The 22,648-nt window shown below is 49.4% G+C and overlaps 1 protein-coding gene across 1 annotated transcript in view; it reads left to right on the top strand.

The window, feature by feature from the left end:
• The first annotated feature begins 440 nt into the window (after positions 1–440).
• LOC120922054 (rho-related BTB domain-containing protein 2-like) overlaps positions 441–22,648 on the top strand; it is a 37,423-nt gene continuing 15,215 nt past the window's right edge. The window contains exons 1-5 of the mRNA XM_040334587.1: positions 441–660; positions 791–894; positions 9,854–10,039; positions 15,821–16,821; positions 19,460–19,578. Coding sequence (XP_040190521.1) covers positions 469–660; positions 791–894; positions 9,854–10,039; positions 15,821–16,821; positions 19,460–19,578 — 1,602 coding nt within the window. The 5' untranslated portion in view covers positions 441–468. The remainder of the gene's footprint in view (positions 661–790; positions 895–9,853; positions 10,040–15,820; positions 16,822–19,459; positions 19,579–22,648) is intronic.

Raw genomic sequence — 22,648 nt, 5'->3', positions numbered from 1 at the left:
CTGGGCTGTCGTCCTCTCCCCCCCCCCTTTTTCCTGGGCTGTCGTCCTCTCCCCCCCCCTTTTTTCCTGGGCTGTCGTCCTCTCTCCCCCCCCCCTTTTTCCTGGGCTGTCGTCCTCTCCCCCCCCCCTTTTTCCTGGGCTGTCGTCCTCTCTCCCCCCCTTTTTCCTGGGCTGTCGTCCTCTCCCCCCCCCTTTTTCCTGATCTGTCGTCCTCTCTCCCCCCCTTTTTTCCTGATCTGTCGTCCTCTCTCTCCTCCCCCTTTTTCCTGGGCTGTCGTCCTCTCTCCCCCCCTTTTTCCTGATCTGTCGTCCTCTCCCCCCCCCTTTTTCCTGATCTGTCGTCCTCTCTCCCCCCTTTTTCCTGGGCTGTCGTCCTCTCTGGTGTGGGTGGTCGCTGTGTCAGATTTCGGAGTCGCCTCTGTAACCCCCCCCTCCCCCCCTCCCCCGTCTCTCCGCAGACTCGTCTCCATGGATATAGACTTGGACTATGAGCGCCCCAATGTCGAGACCATCAAATGCGTGGTAGTCGGAGACAACGCGGTGGGGAAGACGCGCCTGATCTGCGCCCGCGCCTGTAATGCCACCCTCACCCAGTACCAGCTCCTCGCCACCCACGTCCCCACCGTGTGGGCCATCGACCAATACCGCGTCTGCCAGGAGGTAAGGTGGGGGGGGAGGGGCTCTTCAGTGTCTGTGGATCATGTGACCGCCCTGTGTGGGAGGAGCCTCGTTCCAGGTCATGTGATAGGAAAGTCTGCAGACCAATGATTGTGCGTTTTCCTGATCTCAGGTTCTGGAGCGATCCCGCGATGTGGTGGACGAGGTCAGCGTCTCCCTGCGGCTCTGGGACACCTTCGGGGACCATCACAAGGACCGGCGATTCGCCTACGGGAGGTGAGGAGCGCGGGGATCACCCAACTTGTCCGCCGAGGGATGGGTCTGTCCCTATAGTCCCCCATACAGTCTTATACATCCCTCTGTCCCTTTATACAGTCCTATACATCCCTCTCTGTCCCTATAGTCCCCCATACAGTCCTATACATCCCCCTCTGTCCCTATAGTCCCCCATACAGTCCTATACATCCCCCTCTGTCCCTATAGTCCCCCATACAGTCCTATACATCCCCCTCTGTCCCTATAGTCCCCCATACAGTCCTTTACATCCCTCTCTGTCCCCCATACAGTCCTATACATCCCTCTCTGTCCCCCATACAGTCCTATACATCCCTCTCTGTCCCCCATACAGTCCTATACATCCCTCTCTGTCCCCCATACAGTCCTATACATCCCTCTCTGTCCCTATAGTCCCCCATACAGTCCTATACATCCCTCTCTGTCCCTATAGTCCCCCATACAGTCCTTTACATCCCTCTCTGTCCCCCATACAGTCCTATACATCCCTCTCTGTCCCCCATACAGTCCTATACATCCCTCTCTGTCCCTATAGTCCCCCATACAGTCCTATACATCCCTCTCTGTCCCTATAGTCCCCCATACAGTCCTTTACATCCCTCTCTGTCCCCCATACAGTCCTATACATCCCTCTCTGTCCCCCATACAGTCCTATACATCCCTCTGTCCCAGTAGTCCTCCATACAGTCCTATACATCCCTCTCTGTCCCTATAGTCCCCCATACAGTCCTATACACCCCTCTGTCCCTATAATCCCCCATGCAGTCCTATACATCCCTCTCTGTCCCCCATACAGTCCTATACATCCCTCTCTGTCCCCCATACAGTCCTATACATCCCTCTCTGTCCCTATAGTCCTCTATACAGTCCTATACATCCCTCTGTCCCAGTAGTCCCCAATACAGTCCTATACATCCCTCTGTCCCTATAATCCCCCATACAGTCCTATACATCCCTCTCTGTCCCTATAGTCCTCCATGCTGTCCTATACATCCCTCTCTGTCCCTATAATCCCCCATACAGTCCTATACATCCTCTTTGTCCCTATAATCCCCCATACAGTCCTATACATCCCTCTCTGTCCCTATAGTCCTCCATACAGTCTATACATCCCCCTTTGTCCCTATAGTCCCCCATACAGTCCTATATGTCCCCCTCTGTCCCTATAGTCCTCCATGCTGTCCTATACATCCCTCTCTGTATGGAGGACTATAGGGACAGAGAGGGATGTATAGGACTGTATGGAGGACAATAGGGACAGAGAGGGATGTATAGGACTGTATGGAGGACTATAGGGACAGAGAGGGATGTATAGGACTGTATGGAGGACAATAGGGACAGAGAGGGATGTATAGGACTGTATGGAGGACTATAGGGACAGAGAGGGATGTATAGGGGATTATAAGGACAGAGAGGGATGTATAGGGGATTATAGGGACAGAGAGGGATGTATAGGGGATTATAGGGACAGAGAGGGATGTATAGGGGATTATAGGGACAGAGAGGGATGTATAGGACTGTATTTGGGACTTTTTCTTCTTTCTTTTTCCTCCGTCCATTCTCCCCATATATTCTGACCTATATATCTCCGGTGAGTCCTCTGCTGTATGAATGGTTCCCTTACTTTCCTCTCCTTCATACTCCGGCACTTCTTGGGCCCTCCTTAGACTCGGGATCAAACTTTTAGCTGCATTTAAAAGGAATGGGGCCAGGGTGTTCTTATATTTGGGGGGGGGGGGTTCCTCGTATCGTGAAATAGACATTCCCAGGGGCCCTTCTGAATCGGTTCTCCCGTGATTTGGTGAGTCGGTACTAGAATTCCCTTCCGGTGAGGTCGGATCTTTGTGTATTCCCACCACCGAGGCGCAAAGGTCCTCGGGGTGTCGCAACCCCTCCAACAGATTGGGGGTCCCTCTGCCCCTATCCTATGCGCCCTCTGGGGGGGGGGGTCACGTAGTATCTTGCCAGGAGTTTGTAGCACATTTCTGTCTTTGGGCCAGATTCAGAAAGAAGCGCCTATCTTTAGGCGGGCGTAGCGTATCTCAGATAAACTACGCCGCCGTAACTTAGAGCGGCAGGTCCCGTATTCAGAAAGAACTTGCGCTCTAAGTTACGGCGGCGTAGTGTAAATGGGCCGGCGTAAGCCCGCCTAATTCAAAGTAGGCTGGTGGGGGGCGTGTTGTATGTTAATGACTCGTGACCCCACGTAAATGACGCGCTTAACGAACGGCGCATGCGCGTGCATGCTCAGTATCACGTCAAATTGTCTCCGTAAATTACGCCCGCTCAATGCTTGGTCGACGTGAACGTAACCTACGCCCAGCCCCATTCACGGACGACTTACGCAAGCGACGTAAAACGTGTAAAATTCTACGCTGTTCCGACGTCCATACTTAACATTGGCTGTGCCTCATATAGCAGGGGTAACTTTACGTCGGTCAGACGCCTTACGTAAACGACGTATATTGATACGCCGGGGCGCAACTACGTACGTGAATCGGCGTATCTTACTCATTTGCATATTTTTTAATGGGAACGCCAAATGCGTCCAGCGTAACTATGCGCCCATGATACGCCGGCGTAGGCAAGTTACGTCGGACGGCTGAAGCCGATGACGCTCAGAGTCGTTCGGATGCACTTGGAAACACCGGCCCGGATTCAAAGAGCAATTGCGCCTGCGTAACCATAGTTACGCAGCGCAATTGCTTACTTGCCCCGGCGTAACGAGTGCTCCTGATTCAGGAACCTCGTTACGCCGACTGCAGCCTAAGATATGCGTGACATAAGGCTCTTATGCCCGCATATCTTAGGCTGCATTCTTGCGATGGCCGCTAGGTGGCGTTCCCGCTGTGCTCAGCGTATAGTATGCAAATTGCATACTAACGCTGATTCACAACGTTACGCGAGCCCTGCGTACGCAGTTTACGTCGTTTGCGTACGGCGGTTTTCGCGTAAGGCTGCCCCTGCTATTAGCAGGGGCAGCCCATGTTACGTATACCCGTCGTTCCCGCGTCGCGAAATTTGAATTTTACATAGTTTGCATAAGTGATTCGTGAATGGCGCTGGACGCCATTCACGTTCGCTTTGAAGCAAATGACGTCCTTGCGAAGTCATTTTCCGCAATGCACGTCGGGAAAGTTTCCCGACGGAGCATGCGCTGTACGCTCGGCGCGGGAGCGTGCCTAATTTAAATGATTCCCGCCCCCTACGGCATCATTTAAATTGCGCGCGCTTACGCCGTGCATTTTGCCAGAGCGCCCACGCAATTTACGGAGCTACTGCTCCGTGAATCGCGGGTAGCGCAGGAAATTTGCGGGGGCGCAGGGCAAAAATGTTGCCCTGCGCCTCCGTAAAAAAAAAAAAAGCGCAAAGGTACCTGAATCTAGCCCACTCTTAGCCAGATTCAGAGTCTGAATCTCCGCAGTCGTAAATTTAAGCGTATTCTGGGAACCAGATACACTTAAATTAGGCTAAGATACGAGCGGCGTAAGTCTCCTACGCCGTCGTATCTTAGGGTGCAATATTTAGGCTGGCCGCTAGGTCGCGCTTCTGTTGAGTTCGGCGTAGAATATGCAAATGCCTAGATGCGCCGATTCACGAACGTACGTGCGCCCGTCGCTGTAAAGATACGCCGTTTACGTAAGGCGTTTTCCGGCGTAAAGTTATTCCATCAAATAGCTGGCGTAGTCAATGTTCAGTATGGCCGTCGTTCCCGCATCGAAATTTTTACATCGTTTGCGTAAGTCGTCCGTGAATGGGGCTGGACGTAATTTACGTTCACGTCGAAACCAATACGTCCTTGCCGCGTACTTGGGAGCAATGCACACTGGGATATGTACACGGACGGCGCATGCGCCGTTCGTAAAAAAAACGTCAATCACGTCGGGTCACCAAACCTTAACATAAAACACGCCCCCCTTCCTCATTTGAATTGGGCGCGCTTACGCCGGCCCCATTTACGCTACGCCGCCGTAACTTAGGAGGCAAGTGCTTTGTGAATACAGCACTTGCCTCACTTGCAGCGCAGCGTAAATACGATACGCCGCCGGGAAGATACGCCGCCGTACCTGAATCTGGCTATCTGTTCCCAAGTTTCCGAGTCTCTCCGGCGCCCCCCCCGCACCTCTGGCCACATACGGTATTGCATGCCATAGAAGTCAATGCGAAACAAATTATTTTCGTTTCCATTGAGTTCTATGGAGAAACTCGCTTTGATATGCAAGTGTTTTGGATTACGAGCGTTCTCCTGGAATGGATTATAATCCGAGGTTCCACTGTACTTTGGTTTAAACTAAGATGGGAACAGAATAATTTCTCTCTTGACCTCCTGTGTCCTTTTCCCCCGTAGTGGTCGTGGTGGTAATGATTGTGTAAAGCGCTGTAGTTGTGTGTACACCTCCCATTTGTTTCCCCATTTATGTGTAATTTCCGTAGAAGTGTCTATCCTGTTGCCTTTCATCACATCTTGTAATAGTATTTCCTCAGTTTTATTTTTAAATCCTGACGCGGTGTGCGAGTGTTTTCTCACAAGACGAGCGGGATTTAAGCCTCAGCGGTCCTCCAAAGTCTAGGCTGAAAATGGGGGAACCCATAATGAAAAGTCAGACAAAACCCCCAGAGACGTCCTCCAAAGTCTAGGCTGAAAATGGGGGAACCCATAATGAAAAGTCAGACAAAACCCCCAGAGACGTCCTCCAAAGTCTAGGCTGAAAATGGGGGAACCCATAATGAAAAGTCAGATAAAACCCCCAGAGACGTCCTCCAAAGTCTAGGCTGGAAATGGGGGGAACCCATATTGAAAATTCAGATAAAACCCACAGAGACGTCCTCCAAAGTCTAGGCTGAAAATGGGGGAACCCATATTGAAAATTCAGATAAAACCCACAGAGACGTCCTCCAAAGTCTAGGCTGAAAATGGGGGAACCCATACTGAAAAGTCAGATGAAACCCCCAGAGACGCGCTCCAAAGTCTAGGCTGAAAATGGGGGAACCCATACTGAAAAGTCAGATAGAACCCCCAGAAACGTCCTCCAAAGTCTAGGCTGAAAATGGGGGAACCCATACCGAAAAGTCAGATAAAACCCCCAGAGACGTCCTCCAAAGTCTAGGCTGAAAATGGCGGAACCTATACTGAAATGTCAGATAAAACCCCCAGAGACGTCCTCCAAAGTCTGGGCTGAAAATGGGGGAACCCATACTGAAAAGTCAGATAAAACCCCCAGAGACGTCGTCCAAAGTCTAGGCTGAAAATGGGGGAACCCATACTGAAAAGTCAGATGAAGCCCACAGAGACGTCCTCCAAAGTCTAGGCTGAAAATGGGGGAACCTATACTGAAAAGTCAGATAAAACCCCCAGAGACGTCCTCCAAAGTCTAGGCTGAAAATGGGGGAACCCATACTAAAAAGTCAGATAAAACCCCCAGAGACGTCCTCCAAAGTCTAGGCTGAAAATGGGGGAACCCATACTGAAAAGTCAGATAAAACCCCCAGAGACGTCCTCCAAAGTCTAGGCTGAAAATGGCGGAACCTATACTGAAATGTCAGATAAAACCCCCAGAGACGTCCTCCAAAGTCTGGGCTGAAAATGGGGGAACCCATACTGAAAAGTCAGATGAAACCCCCAGAGACGTCGTCCAAAGTCTAGGCTGAAAATGGGGGAACCCATACTGAAAAGTCAGATAAAACCCCCAGAGACGTCCTCCAAAGTCTAGACTGAAAATGGGGGGAACCCATACTAAAAAGTCAGATATAACCCACAGAGACGTCCTCCAAAGTCTGGGCTGAAAATGGGGGGAACCCATACTGAAATGTCAGATAAAACCCCCAGAGACGTCCTCCAAAGTCTAGGCTGAAAATGGGGGAACCCATACTGAAAAGTCAGATAAAACCCCCAGAGACGTCCTCCAAAGTCTAGGCTGAAAATGGGGGAACCTATACTGAAAAGTCAGATAAAACCCCCAGAGACGTCCTCCAAAGTCTAGGCTGAAAATGGGGGAACCCATACTGAAAAGTCAGATAAAACCCCCAGAGACGTCCTCCAAAGTCTAGGCTGAAAATGGGGGAACCCATACTGAAAAGTCAGATATAAACCCTCAGAGTCTAAGCTGACGAATGGCAACGTGTGATCTGGACTTACACCCTCAGCCTGACCCGTCCCGTCTTTTCTTTTCAGTTACAAATGAATTTTAACCACTTCCATACCAGGCACTTACGCACCTTCCCGCCCAAGTCAGCTTTCAGCACTGTCGCACTTTGAATGACAATTGCGCGGTCGTGCAACGTGGCTCCCAAACAAAATTGGCGTCCTTTTTTCCCCACAAATAGAGCTTTCTTTTGGTGGTATTTGATCACCTCTGCGATTTTTTTTATTTTTTTTTTTGGCGCAACAACTAAAAAAAGACTGAAAATTTTGAAAAAAAAATCCGTTTTTATTTTTTTCTGTTAATTTTTTTGTAAATAAGTACGTTTTTCTCTTTCAATTACGGGCACTGATATGATGGGCACTGATGGGCACCGATGAGGCGGCACTGATGGGCACTCATGGGCGGCACTGATGGGCACTCATGGGCGGCACTTATGGGTGGCACAGATGGGCACTGGGCATGGATGGGCACTGTGGGGTGGCACTGATGGACATTGTGGGGCAGCACAGATCCACTCATGTTGCCAGTCAGTGCCCATTTGTGGGCACTGATTGGCATCTTTTTTTTTTTTTTTAAAGCTTTTATTTATTTTTTTTGCCCCACCCTGGTGGTCCAGTGTGGGCATCCGAGGGGGGGCTGCGCTGATAAACAATCGACGCGAACCCCCCTGTCAAGAGAGCCGCCGATCGGCTCTCCTCTACTCGCGTCTGTCCGACGCGAGTGAGGAAGAGCCATCAACGGCTCTTCCTGTTTACATTGTGATCAGCCGTGATTGGACACGGCTGATCACGTGGTAAAGAGTCTCTGCCGGAGACTCTTTACCGAGATCGGAGATGCAGGGTGTCAGACTGACACCACGCATCACCGATCGCCACCCTGCGCGCCCCCACGGTCGCGCGCGGCATGAAATCCTGCAGGACGTCCTGTCAGGATTGTGTAACCACTTCCCGGACGTAAATCGGCCATAGGCTGGGCGGGAAGTGGTTAAATACAGAAAAATTAACATTTTTGCTTGGAAAAGCAATGCGGGCAGTTTGTGGTCTCCCACGTGGAGACGTAGATGGTGGAAATGTTACGAGCGTGTCCTGTACTCCGTGACCTTTTGGCATTGTCTCGCTGCCTTTGTGTACATGACCGTGTGCCTCGCGGCCCCCTACGTCTCTTTCTTCCTCTCTGTGTCGGATGCTTCCTGTCTCGGGTCAGTTGGTTCCTGTGCAGAGATCGTATCTGATACACAAGTCTCTTCTTCCTCGCTGCTTCAATTACAGACAGGCCGGACTGTGCGGTCAGAGACCCCTCTCGTGTGCAGCCCTTGGGCCCTCGGGGGGGCCCTGCATACTCTATTCTGTGTTTTTGATGCTTACTCAGACCAGCTCAGAGGAGAAGTGTGGGATTGGGGGGGGGGGCAAAAAACAAACACACATACTCTCCTCAATGGCTGCAGCTGTCTCCCTCCAGCTTTAGGATCAGGATCCAAGCGATCATGTGACTGCTGATTGCTCAGCCCTTGGTCTTCACTGAGCAGAGGATGGTAACTCTGTCGTCGTTCTCTGCCCCCCCTTCAGAACCCTTTGTATACTCGACAAGCCCAAAACCTCATCACCATCATATGCTCATCACCATAATATTGCCGATCTACCAATGGCCAACACCTACCCCTATAGGACTGAAAGCCATATCCTCTACCAGGGAAGGCCATGCCCAAACTGGAGTTGGAGACCCTTTGCAACTGCTCTATAAAAAGCTGTGAATGAGATTGGAAGATGGGGGGGGAATGACTGGTGTGTAAGTGGGGCTCGCTCTGTAAATGGGTTCCTCAGTCTTTGTAGACCTCTAGTGTAAATGGCAGGACATTTGTTCCATCTTTTTTATACGTTGACCTCGTAGGGCAGGGTCTTCATGACGTATGAGGATCCTCAATATCCCACCTGGGACACCTCTCCACTTCTGTCCTTCTGATACATGACATTGACCTCATAGGGCAAAATCTTCATGACGTACTAAGATCCGCAATACACCAACTGGTACACCTCTCCTTTTCTGTCCTTCAAACACGTGACATTGACCTCCATAGGGCAGGGTCTTCATGACATACACGGATCCTCGATACCCCAACAGTGACATCTCTGTCTTTCTGATTTTGACCTCATAGGGCAGGATCTTCATGCCATACGAGGATCCTCAATACCCCAACTGGGACACCTCTCATTTTTCTGGTCGTCTTCTAACATGTGACATTGACCTCCATAGGGCAGGGTCTTCATGACATACCAGGATCCACGATACCCCAACTGTGACACCTCTGTCTTTCTGACACATGATTTTGACCTCCATAGGGCAGGGTCTTCATGACGTATGAGGATCCTCAATATCCCACCTGGGACACCTCTCCACTTCTGTCCTTCTGACACATGACATTGACCTCATAGGGCAGAATCTTCATGACATGCTAAGATCCGCAATACACCAACTGGGACACCTCTCCTCTTCTGTCCTTCAAACACGTGACATTGACCTCCATAGGGCAGGATCTTCATGCCATACGAGGATCCTCGATACCCCAACTGGGACACCTCTCCTTTTCTGGTCGTCTTCTAACATGTGACATTGACCTCCATAGGGCAGGATCTTCATGCCATACGAGGATCCTCAATATCCCACCTGGGACACCTCTCCTCTTCTGACACATGATGTTGACCTCGTAGGGTAGGGTCTTCATGACGTACAAGTATCCTTGATATCCCACCTAGGACACCTCTCCTATTCTGTCCCTCTAACTCGTGATGTCTTCTCCACAGATCGGACGTCGTGGTTCTGTGTTTCTCATTGGCCAACCCGTACTCTCTGCGCCACGTCAAGACCATGTGGCTCCCGGAGATCAAACACTTCTGTCCTCGGACCCCCGTGGTGCTGGTCGGGTGTCAGCTGGACCTGCGATATGCCGATTTGGATGCAGTGAACCGTGCACGTCGCCCCTTGGCTAAGTAAGTCACCCCCCCCCCCTTAATATGTGTCTCTGCATTCAAAAAGATCTCAGAACTTCTTCTTACCAAACAGTTGGGCTTATGGTCTGTTTACAGGGCCCCCCTTTTAACAGTACAGTGTCAGTACAAACCCACAGAAAAGGTGGCAGCCCCTCAGTTTAGTGCCGTCATGGCAAGAGATCATTGGTGCCTAGGTGCCCAAGTCAAGCATGCATCTGTTAACTTGACAATAACCATAATTTTCCTAAAAAGAAAAAAGGAACATCTAAGGCTTTAATTTGCTACCAAGGTGCTAAAATTTTAAATAAATACTTTTTAGTACTGTTATTGTATCAGACAATTACAGCATTGAACAGATGAACACTATCACCACCAGGCTTAATTTATTAAATGTGCCCTTCAGGCTGCATGCAAGTCCCTTGTGCTAGCTGACATAATGATCACATGATCGGTAACCACACATGATCAATCCTCAGTGGTGGTGACTTGAGCTGTAGGGTAGGACACTAGCCGTTATTTTAAAGTCCCTACCGAACATGCATATGCAGTGGAACCTCGGATTGCGAGTAACGCGGTTAACGAGCGTTTCGCAATACGAACACACTATTTGAATAAGTCCTAAATCAGTTTGCGAGTGTTACCTCGCAAATCGAGCAGGGTTCAGGCCAAAGCCGACTCCGGCGCTGATTGCAGCCGATCGGCGCAGTTAGGAAATACTCAGTTTTACCGAGGTCAGCCGTGGTGTCCTCAGGGCTTTCCAGCCGTTTCCGAGGCGTGGCATAAGGCTCTTATGCCACGCAGATTTTAGGCTGCATTCTTGCGATGACCTCTAGGGGGCGCTCCCATTGTGCTCAGTGTATAGTATGCAAATTGCATACTAACACCGATTCACAATGTTGCGCGAGCCCTGCGTACGCAAGTTACGGAGTTTCCGTACGGCGTCTTTAGCGTAAGGCTGCCCCTTCTAATAGTAGGGGCAGCCAATGCTAAAGTATACCCGCCGTTCCCGCGTCGTGAAATTTGAATTTCACGTCGTTTGCATAAGTGATTCGTGAATGGCGCTGGACGCCATTCACGTTCACTTGGAAGCAAATGACGTCCTTGCGACGTCATTTGCCGCAATGCACGTCGGGAAAGTTTCCCGACGGAGCATGCGCTCTACGCTCGGCGCGGGAGCGCGCCTAATTTAAATGATTCCCGCCCCCTACAGGATCATTTACATTACGCGCCCTTACGCAGGGCAATTTTAACCACTTGCCCACCAGGTAAATTCTGGCACTTCTCTCCTTCATGTGAAAATCACAATTTTTTTGCTAGAAAATTAATCAGAACCCCCAAACATTATATATTTTTTTTTAGCAGACATCCTAGGGAATAAAATGGCAGTGATTGCAATACTTTTTGTCACACCGTATTTGCGCAGCGGTCTTACAAGCGCACTTTTTTTGGATAAAAATCACTTTTTTGAATTAAAAAATAAGACAACAATACATTTTGCCCAATTTTTTTATATATTGTGAAAGATAATGTTACGCCGAGTAAAATGATACCCAACATGTCACGCTTAAAAATTGCGCCCGCTCGTGGCATGGCGTCAAACTTTTACCCTTAAAAATCTCGATAGGCGACGTTTAAAAAATTCTACAGGTTGCATTTTTTGAGTTGCAGAGTAGGTCTAGGGCTAGAATTATTGCTCTCACTCTAACGATCGCGGCGATACCTCACTTGTGTGGTTTGAATACCGTTTTCATATGCGGGCGCTACTCGCGTATGCGTTTGCTTCTGCGCGCGAGCTCGTCGGGACGGGGCGCTTTAAAAAATTTTTTTTTGGTTTTCTTATTTATTTTTATTTAGTTTTATAATTTTTTACACTGAAAAAAAAAAAAAAAAAAAAATTGATCACTTTTATTCCTATTACAAGGAATGTAAACATCCCTTGTAATAGAAAAAAGCATGACAGGTCCTCTTAAATATGAGATCTGGGGTCAAAAAGACCTCAGATCTCATAATTAGACTTAAATTAAAAAAAAAAAAAATGTCATTTTTTCAAATGACAAAAAAAAAAATGTTTCTTTAAGAGGCTGGGCGGGACTGACGTTTTGACGTCACTTCCGCCCCCAGCCGAGCTATGGGGACGGGCGAAGGAGATTTCTCCTTCAGTCCCGTCCCCGCTCAGCTGCCGGACACATCGGATCCCCTCCGCCGCTACCGACGGCTCCGGTAAGCGGCGGAGGGCGCGGGAGAGCGGCGGGAGGGGGGGGGCCCCTCTCCCGCCACCGATAACGGCGATCTCGCGGCGAATCTGCCGCGGAGACCGCCGTTATCGTGTACACCACCGCCCCCTGAAAAGATGAATATCTCGGTTGTGGCAGCAGCTGCTGCCGTTATCGAGATATTCAACTTTAAAAAGGAGGACGTCTTTTTGACATGGGGCGGTGGTCAAGAGGTTAAAGAGCGCACACGCAATTTACGAAAAACTGCTCCGTGAATCGCACGCAGCGCAGATAATTTGCGGGGGCGCAGGGCAAAAACGCTGCCCTGTGCCTCCGTAAATAAGGTGCAAATTCTACCTGAATCTGGGCCATTGACTTCAATGGGGAAACTCGCTTTGATATGCCAGTACTTTGCTCGTAATCCATTCTCCTGGAACGGATTATGCTCGTAATCCGAGGTTCCACTGTACACACATAGTAGGGCCAGTTTACTTACAGTGAGGGGAAAAAAATAAAGTATTTGACCCCCTGCTGATTTTGTACAATTTGCCCAATGACAACGAAATGATCAGTCTATGATTTTATTGGTCGGTTTATTATAACGGTGAGAGACAGAATAACAACAAAAATATCCAGAAAAACGCATTTCAAAAAAGTTATAAATGGATTTACATTTTAATGAGTACTAGGTGAGGAAATACTTATTTCGATCAGCAAGATTTCTGGCTCCCAGGTGTCTTCTATACAGGCAACGAGCTGAGATTAGGAGCACTCTCTCTTAAAGGGAGCGCTCCTAATTTCAGCTTGTTGCCTCTATAAAAGACGCCTGTCCACAGAAGCAACCCATCAATCAGATTCCAATCTCTCCACCATGGTCAAGACCAAAGAGCTGTCCAAGGATGTCGGCAACATGAGTGTAGACCTACGCAAGGATGGAATGGGCTACAAGACCATCACCAAGCAGCTTGGTGAGAGGGTGACAACAGCTGGTGGGATTATTCACAAATGGAAGAAACACAAAATGACGCTCTCTATCCTCGGTCTTAGTGTTGCCACCTCAGTCCTTTAAACCCAAACACTTCGTTATCTTCATTAATGTTTGTTTAGTTCAATATCCCTACCTCTTTGGGGACCAAAGAATTAAAGTGGGGGGGAGAATGTAGCCATGAAGTACATGGGTTCTGAGGCTGATTTAATGCAGATAAGGAAAAACAAGTGAGTTTAATCACCACCTTAATCAGCCTCGGAACCCGTGTACTTCATGGCTACATTCTCCCCCCCCCCCCCCACTTGAATTCTTTGGTCCTCAAAGAGGTGGGGATATTGAACTAACCAAACATTAATAAAGAAAAAGAGGTGTTGGGGTTTAAAGGGATGAGGTGGCAACCCTACTTGCTCTGGGGCTCCATACAAGATCTCGCCTTGTGAGATCACCTTCAATGATGATAACGGTGAGGAATCCGCCCAGAACTACACAGGAGAATCTTGTCAATGATCTCAGCTGGGACCATCGTCACCAAGAAAACAATCGGTAACACACTACACCAGGAAGGACTGAAATCCTGAAGCCCCCGCAAGGTCCCCTTGCTCAGGAAAGCACATGTACAGTCCGTCTGAAGTCTGATAATCAACATCTGAATGATTCAGAGGAGAACTGGGGGAAAGTGTTGTGATCAGATGAGACCAAAATCGAGATCTTTGGCATCAACTCAACTCGCCGTGTTTGGAGGAGGAGGAATGCTGACTATGACCCCAAGAACACCATCCCCCACCGTCATACATGGAGAACACCATCCCCCACCGTCATACATGGAGAACACCATCCCGCACTGTCATACATGGAGAACACCATCCCCCACCGTCATACATGGAGGTGGAAACATTATGATTTGGGGGTGTTTTTCTGATAAGGGGACAGGACAACTTCACCAAATCAAAGGGAAGATGAACAAGGCCATGTACCACCAAATCTTGGGTGAGAACCTCCTTTCCTCGGCCAGGACATTGAAAATGGGTCATGTATGGGTCTTCCAGCAAGACAATGACCCATAAACACATGACCTGGTCAAGAAGAAGCACATTAAGGTCTTGGAGTGGCCTAGCCAGTCTCCAGACCTTAATCCCATAGAAAATATGTGGAGGGAGCTGAAGGTTCGAGTTGCCAAACGTCAGCCTGGAAACCTTAATGACTTGGAGAGGATCTGCAAAGAGGACAAAATCCCTCTTGAGATGTGTGAGAACCTGGAGGCCAACTCCAAGAAACGTCTAACCTCTGTGATCGCCAAAAAAGGGTTTCTCCACCAACCACTAAGTCATGTTTTGCGAAGGGGGTCAAATATTTATTTGACTCATTAAAATGCAAATCAATTTATAACTTTTATGAAACGTGGTTTTCTAGATATTTTTGCTGTCTCTCACTGTTCTAATAAACCGGCCAATAAAATGTATAGACTGATCGTTTCTTTGTCAGTGGGGAAATCAGCAGGGGGTCAAATACTTTTTCCCCTCACTGTACCTGGGATATCTTTGGGAAGACACCGGGGAACCTGGAGGAAAGACACGTAGGCCAAGCAGGGAGAACAATAACTCCAAGCAGGTAGTGCCAGAAAAGAGTAGGGGAGGTGGATGGGGGTCACTTGCCCCAGTAGTAGGTATGGGAGGTGGTAGGGGGTCACTTGCCTCAGAACAGGGAAGGGGAGATCGGAGTTAATTTCCAGTAGAAGAGTAATAGAGATGCGGAAAGGGGGTCACTTGTCCCAGAAAATGGTAGGGGAGGTGGAAGAGGGTTACTTACCCTAGTAATAGGTATGGGAGTTGGAAGGTAGAGGAAGTGGAAGTAGGTGGTCACTTGTCCCAGAAAAGGGTAGTAAAGTTGCTTGGCGGATCACTTGTCCCAGAAAAGGGTTAAGGTGGATGATAGGGGATCACTTGTCCTATAACAGTATTGGGGAGTTGGTAGGGGTTCACATACCCAAGAACACAGGGTGTGGGAGGTGGTAGGGGGGGTCACTTGCCACAGAAAAGGGGTAAGAGAGGTGGGAAGGGGTCACTTTCCCAGATCAGGGTAGGAGAGGGGATGGGGGTAAATTTTCCCAAAAAAGGGTAGAGGTGGTGAAAGGGGGTCACTTACTGTAGTAATAGTAGGTATGGTAGAAGGTCACTTGCCACAGGGCAGGGGAAGTTGGAGGGGGTCACTTGTCCCAGAAAAGGGTAGGGGAGGTGCTAAGGGGTCACTTGTCCCAAGAAAGGGTAGGGGAGGTGTAGGGGGGCCACTTGCTTCAGAACAAGGTGGAGGAGGTGGTCAGAGTCCCTTCCCCCTACAACAGTAATGGGGAGTCGCTTGCCCCAGAAAAGAGTGGGGGAAAAATGGGAAAGGGGGTCACTTCCCTTAGTGTTTACCCCAAATTCCTATGTGCTATCATGCTTTTAAAAAAAAGTAGCAATGAAATATCCTGGCACTTTTATATCCTTTATATTCCCATTTTTGCATACTCCCCCGTAGAGTTTGAAGTTTTTATTGTCTGTCTGTGTCACATGGTCCTTCTTCATGGTGATCTCCCTTTTCTAGGCCCATCAAACCCACGGATATTCTTTCTCCAGAGATCGGGCATGAAGTGGCCAAGGAACTGGGGATTCCATACTACGAGACCAGTGTGGTGGCCCAGTTCGGGGTGAAGGACGTCTTTGATAACGCAATCAGGGCTGCGCTCATTTCCCGGAGGCACTTACAGTTTTGGAAATCCCACCTAAAGAAAGTTCAGCGTCCGCTACTCCAAGCCCCGTTCCTGCCTCCTAAGCCGCCTCCCCCCATCATCCACTTGCCCGATACTCCACAGTGTAGCGGCCAGGGCCCCGCTGCTCTCTTCTCAACCCCTCTGTGTGCCGACGTGGTGTTCCTGCTGCAGGACGGGCAAAAGATATTTGCCCACAAAGTCTACTTGGCCACGGCCTGCTCCAAATTCTATGACCTCTTCACCTTGGAGTTGATGCCCATGGAGGAGGAGGAGGAGGAAGAGGAGAAGCAGGATCCTTCCAAACATGACCTCTTCAGGGTACCTGGTGGAGCTGTGGCCGGACCTTCCTGGACTAGGAGCATGATGGCGGACTGCAAACCCGAGGCCTTAAATGGACAACTTGGAAACCCCCCGTGCTCTTTCAGGACTTCTTCTGATGTTGATGCCGCTCAGGTGGGTGAGATGCCTCCCCTTGGGTGGGGCAGGAAGCTGGAAGAGTGGGGTAGAGGGTTTATTGACGTAGAAATGAACATTTTTGAAGATCCTCTGACCCAGCGGGAGAGGCCGATGCTGGTGGTGCAGATGGATTCGCTCATTCAGGTGGAGCCGTTGCGAGCGGTGTTGGAGTACCTGTACACGGGGCACCTAAACCAGTGTAGGGCGGACCTCATGCAGATCGCTACCATCGCCGAAGCCCTAGAAGTCTTCGACCTGCGCATGATGGTGTCCAACCTGCTGAACAAAGAAGGCTTCATGAACCAGGAGATCACCAAAGCCTTTCATGTGCGGAGAGCCAACCGGATCAGAGAATGCCTGAACCGCGGCCTCTTCTCAGGTACTGTACCGAGGGCCCTTGGAGCTCATTCTTGGGCTCTTCTCTCCTGTAATATTTCAGAAGTATTTCCATACATCCTCTTAATGGTGAATCCAATGTTTAAACAGCCGTGTCTCCCTCCATTTTTAGGTTAAGTTTTATAGGTATATGGGCAAGCCATACATGGTTGGTATGAATGTTGGGTATGTTCCCAAGCTGAAGATGACACTTGGTTGATGGCGTAAGGCTAGGGTTGCCACTTGTCTGGGATTCACCCGGACAGTCCGGGGTTTTGAATCGTGTGTTCGGGTTTCAGGCAGACTGAAACCCGGACACATTATTCAGACTAGGCTGTGGCTCCCCAAGTAACCAAGATGGTCACACACAAATCTTGTTTGGGGGCAGTAAATAAATCGTCAATAAATCCGACTCATGGGGGGGGGGGCAGGTTTGACATTACTGGGTGGCAGGGCGATGATGTCGGCAAAAGCAATTTGGCCACACCCACCATTTGCTGCGGCGCACTATGAGCCCCTACTACTCTCACCCAAAGGTGTCCCAGGCCACTAAAGTGTTCGGGTTTGGCTTGAAGAAAAGGTGGCAACCCTATGTAAGTCAGGGGTCTCCAAACTTTCTAAACGAAGGGCCTGTCCTTCAGACTTTAGGAGACCAGACTGTGGCCAGTGGGAGTAGAAAAGGCCCCAGCATCATTGGAAGTAAAAAAGAAAAATACCTGGCACTTGTGGACAGTAGGAGGGGAGGTAGTGTCCCCATCCTTGGTATTGGTGGGAGGAATAGTGTCCCATCATTGGTGTCAGTGGGAGAAATAGTGTCCCCATCCTTGGTATTGGTGGGAGGAATAGTGTCCCATCATTGGTGTCAGTGGGAGAAATAGTGTCCCATCATTGGTGTCAGTGGGGGGGAATAGTGTCCCATCATTGGTGTCAGTGGGAGAAATAGTGTCCCCATCCTTGGTATTGGTGGGAGGAATAGTGTCCCATCATTGGTGTCAGTGGGAGAAATAGTGTCCCATCATTGGTGTCAGTGGGAGAAATAGTGTCCCATCATTGGTGTCAGTGGGAGAAATAGTGTCCCCATCCTTGGTATTGGTGGGAGGAATAGTGTCCCATCATTGGTGTCAGTGGGAGAAATAGTGTCCCATCATTGGTATTGGTGGGAGGAATAGTGTCCCATCATTGGTGTCAGTGGGAGAAATAGTGTCCCATCATTGGTGTCAGTGGGAGAAATAGTGTCCCCATCCTTGGTATTGGTGGGAGGAATAGTGTCCCATCAATGGTGTCAGTGGGAGAAATAGTGTCCCATCATTGGTGTCAGTGGGGGGGAATAGTGTCCCCATCATTGGTGTCAGTGGGAGGAATAGTGTCCCCATCATTGGTGTCAGTGGAAGGAATAGTGTCCTCATCATTGGTGTCAGTGGGGGGCAATTGTGTCCCCATCATTGGTGTCAGTGGGGGGGAATAGTGTCCCCATCATTGGTGTCAGTGGGAGGAATAGTGTCCCCATCCTTGGTATTGGTGGGAGGAATAGTGTCCCATCATTGGTGTCAGTGGGAGAAATAGTGTCCCATCATTGGTGTCAGTGGGGGGGAATAGTGTCCCATCATTGGTGTCAGTGGGGGGGAATAGTGTCCCCATCATTGGTGTCAGTGGGAGGAATAGTGTCCCATCATTGGTGTCAGTGGGAGGAATAGTGTCCCATCATTGGTGTCAGTGGATGGAATAGTGTCCCATCATTGGTGTCAGTGGATGGAATAGTGTCCCATCATTGGTGTCAAGTGGGAGGAATAGTGTCCCCATCATTGGTATCAGTGGGAGGAATAGTGTCCCATCATTGGTATCAGTGGGAGGAATAGTGACCCATCATTGGTGTCAGTGGGAGGAATAGTGACCCATCATTGGTGTCAGTGGGAGGAATAGTGTCCCATCATTGGTATCAGTGGGAGGAATAGTGACCCATCATTGGTGTCAGTGGGAGGAATAGTGACCCATCATTGGTGTCAGTGGGAGGAATAGTGTCCCATCATTGGTATCAGTGGGAGGAATAGTGACCCATCATTGGTGTCAGTGGGAGGAATAGTGTCCCATCTTTGGTATCAGTGGGAGGAATAGTGTCCCATCATTGGTGTCAAGTGGGAGGAATAGTGCCTCATATCATTGGGGGGAGGGGGGCTGAATAAAGGCAAGGACAGGGCAAAGTTTGGAGACCACTGACATAAGGTCTTCAATATTACTGAACAAGTCCATTAACATACACAGGATGCACACTGCTATTTCACCTTCGGTCAGGGATTAGTCATGGTGGAGTGTGGTTTGTGTGTATGTTGCTGTACTTTTGGGAAAGAGAAGGTTCCTGTAGTTGGCATTGCCCGTGAATCCAGGAGAGAAGGTTCCTGAAGTTGGCATTGCCCGTGCATCCAGGAGAGAATGGGTCCAGTTGAATGTGACCACCACTAGATAAAGTAGATCTATTGGCGGCGCAGTGAAGGGAGGACCAGTAGCTACTTAGATCTGGTCCTCAATAAGGAGGTCTAGTGAGAGGCGGAACACGTTGCCTATCGGTGGCCATGCTGCCCAGTTTTTTTTCCTCTGGAATCTCCGACCTCTGATATCCTTTCTGGTCCTTCTCTCCTCCTTCGTAGACGTTCTGTTTACAGTGGATGACGGCTCGGTTCCGGCCCACAAGCCTCTGCTGATTGCCAACTGTGACTGGATGGTGGCATTGTTCCGAGGCTCCTTTCGAGAGAGCTTCACACCAGGGGTAAGTTTTTATATGTTTTCTGGTAGCAATGAAAGGGCGCGTCTTCTACGGGAAAGGGTTACCGGCCGGATGGATTTGTGGAATCGCATCAATAAAGTATAAAGAGAACTCTAAGATTCTGTGGAGTCCTGTGAGCGGTCACCATCCGTAGACATGACTCCTGCCGTCCTTCACCTCTTCCCTTCCGGAGAAACTCTTAAATTTTTATTTATTTTTTTGTGTTAAAATCTGCTTTTTTGGCTTCAAAATTACTTCAGAAACCCCTGGAACATTCTATATTTTTAGTCTTGCCAAAAGGATATGAGGAGTCCTAGAACGTTCAAGATTGGCGGACTCCGGTCACCGGATCTATAGTATCGCCACTCTCCTCCACCATATACGCCACAGCCCGTTAAGGACAGTACACATGAAATAAAGAGCCGTAATGCTCCCCATACTGTAGAAATCACTTGAATCAAATGAATTAAAGTATATAAAGCTACACGCAAAACTAAAAACCACAGCACTGTACAAAGAGAAAAAACGCCTGGGAAGGTACGCAGATCACTTTCTGGCTCCATGGTGATGTCAAAAGGGGTTGGCTCCGCCCTATGCATTTCGTCAGATATGACGTCATCGGGGGCTTGAGCCGAAACACATAGGGCAGAAAATACTGTATTTGTTTTGTTTTTTAAACCAGAGTTTAGGGTCACTCGTTAACCTAAATAAGAGACCTAGAATGCTTCTTTGACAAACGCTTGTCCTCAACAGGACTATGTCCGCCGTAAATGCTTCCTCTGTCCAGAACCAGCACTATTCCCCTCCCTCTTTCCTCACAGCAAACACACTTGCACATCCCATAATATTTGAGGCAAAAAGCCACAATGGAATACAGTCACACCCCAAACCATCACAGCAAAGTGTACACAACAAAATGAGACAATATACAATTGTGTGTGTGAGATATCTCTCACTCACACACACACACCATTCCAATGTGGCTGTACCATGAGTCCGATTAGTACAGATCAGACTGGATTTCTCGGTCACACTGTGTCCCTATTAGAGTCACAGGGCGATTTACACATAAGAGAGGTCGGGGAAGCTGGACACTGAGTTTCCAGAGCTCTCCAAGGTAAGCTGAATTGCACAAACCCCCCACCCAAAGTGACTCCTGTCACAGCTTCCCTCACTTTGGTGTGCGCAGCAATATCCAATATGTGCTGTGCAATTGTTCACATACGTGTGCGCACCCTATACGTGCTCATGCGTATTATATGAATTAGGGATGCACCGATATATCAGTTGCCGATAATGACTGCTCGCATGATCACCGCTGACTGTCCCGTGTCCTCCTCCAGCCCCCCTCCATTTTGCTGCAGTCTCTCTCCCTCCTTGTCCCCCTCTGTGTTTCCTTCTCCTCCTTGTCCCCCTCTGTGTTTCCTTCTCCTCCTTGTCCCCCTCTGTGTTTCCTTCTCCTCCTTGTCCCCCTCTGTGTTTCCTTCTCCTCCTTGTCCCCCTCTGTGTTTCCTTCTCCTCCTTGTCCCCCTCTGTGTTTCCTTCTCCTCCCTGTCCCCCTCTGTGTTTCCTTCTCCTCCTTGTCCCCCTCTGTTTCCTTCTCCTCCTTGTCCCCCTCTGTGTTTCCTTCTCCTCCTTGTCCCCCTCTGTGTTTCCTTCTCCTCCTTGTCCCCCTCTGTGTTTCCTTGTCCCCCTCTGTGTTTCCTTCTCCCCCTTGTCCCCCTCGGTGTTTCCTTCTCCCCCTTGTTCCCCTCGGTGTTTCCTTCTCCCCCTTGTCCCCCTCGGTGTTTCCTTCTCCCCCTTGTCCCCCTCGGTGTTTCCTTCTCCCCCTTGTCCCCCTTGGTGTTTCCTTCTCCCCCTTGGTGTTTCCTTCTCCCCCTTGTCCCCCTCTGTGTTTCCTTCTCCTCCTTGTCCCCCTCTGTGTTTCCTTCTCCTCCTTGTCCCCCTCTGTGTTTCCTTCTCCTCCTTGTCCCCCTCTGTGTTTCCTTCTCCTCCTTGTCCCCCTCTGTTTCCTTCTCCTCCTTGTCCCCCTCTGTGTTTCCTTCTCCTCCTGTCCCCCTCTGTGTTTCCTTCTCCTCCTTGTCCCCCTCTGTGTTTCCTTCTCCTCCTTGTCCCCCTCTGTGTTTCCTTGTCCCCCTCTGTGTTTCCTTCTCCCCCTTGTCCCCCTCGGTGTTTCCTTCTCCCCCTTGTTCCCCTCGGTGTTTCCTTCTCCCCCTTGTCCCCCTCGGTGTTTCCTTCTCCCCCTTGTCCCCCTTGGTGTTTCCTTCTCCCCCTTGGTGTTTCCTTCTCCCCCTTGTCCCCCTTGGTGTTTCCTTCTCCCCCTTGTCCCCCTTGGTGTTTCCTTCTCCCCCTTGTCCCCCTCTGTGTTTCCTTCTCCCCCTTGTCCCCCTCTGTGTTTCCTTCTCCCCCGCCGTGTTTCTCTCTCCCTCCGTGTATCCCTCTGTGTTTCCTTCTCCCCCGCCGTGTTTCTCTCTCCCTCCGTGTATCCCTCTGTCCCCCCCCCCCCCCTGTGTTTCTCTCTCGTTACGTGCTCCTCCTCAACCCCCTGGAACTGTCAGGCTGGAGAGCGGGGGGTAGGAGCCGGTAAATCCGGCTCCTTACTGTTCCGAATGGACAGAGTCAGTGATGACTGACTGTCCATTCACATAACTAAAACATCGTAAACTGTGATTACAATGTCTCAGTTTATGAATGAAGAGAACACGCTGTCTTCTCTCCATTCATTTTCAGCGCAGCTGAAGCTGCAGAGAAAGGGACAGGGGAATCTGTGTCCCTAGTTCATTTCCCTATCTCAGAGGGGAGATCACTGATATCTCAGCAAAGTCCCCCAACAGGGCTGATTAAAAAAAAAAATTGCAATAAATAATTTAAAAAATAAAATGTAAATAAGAATAATAAAAAATAAAATGTAAATAATAAGAAAAAAACACACTGACAATCCACTACCCCCCCCCCCCCTCAAAAAATAATAATATCGCTGTAAAAAAAAAAAGTTAAAAATAAAATAAATCACCATAAAAAAAATAGTAATTATTTAGAAAAAAAAGAAGTCATTTTCGGTTTCGGCCTGACG

Source organism: Rana temporaria, unplaced genomic scaffold (assembly GCF_905171775.1).
Source record: "Rana temporaria unplaced genomic scaffold, aRanTem1.1, whole genome shotgun sequence".
NCBI classification, from domain to species: Eukaryota; Metazoa; Chordata; class Amphibia; order Anura; family Ranidae; genus Rana; species Rana temporaria.
This window is presented reverse-complemented; position numbering and strand designations above follow the sequence as displayed.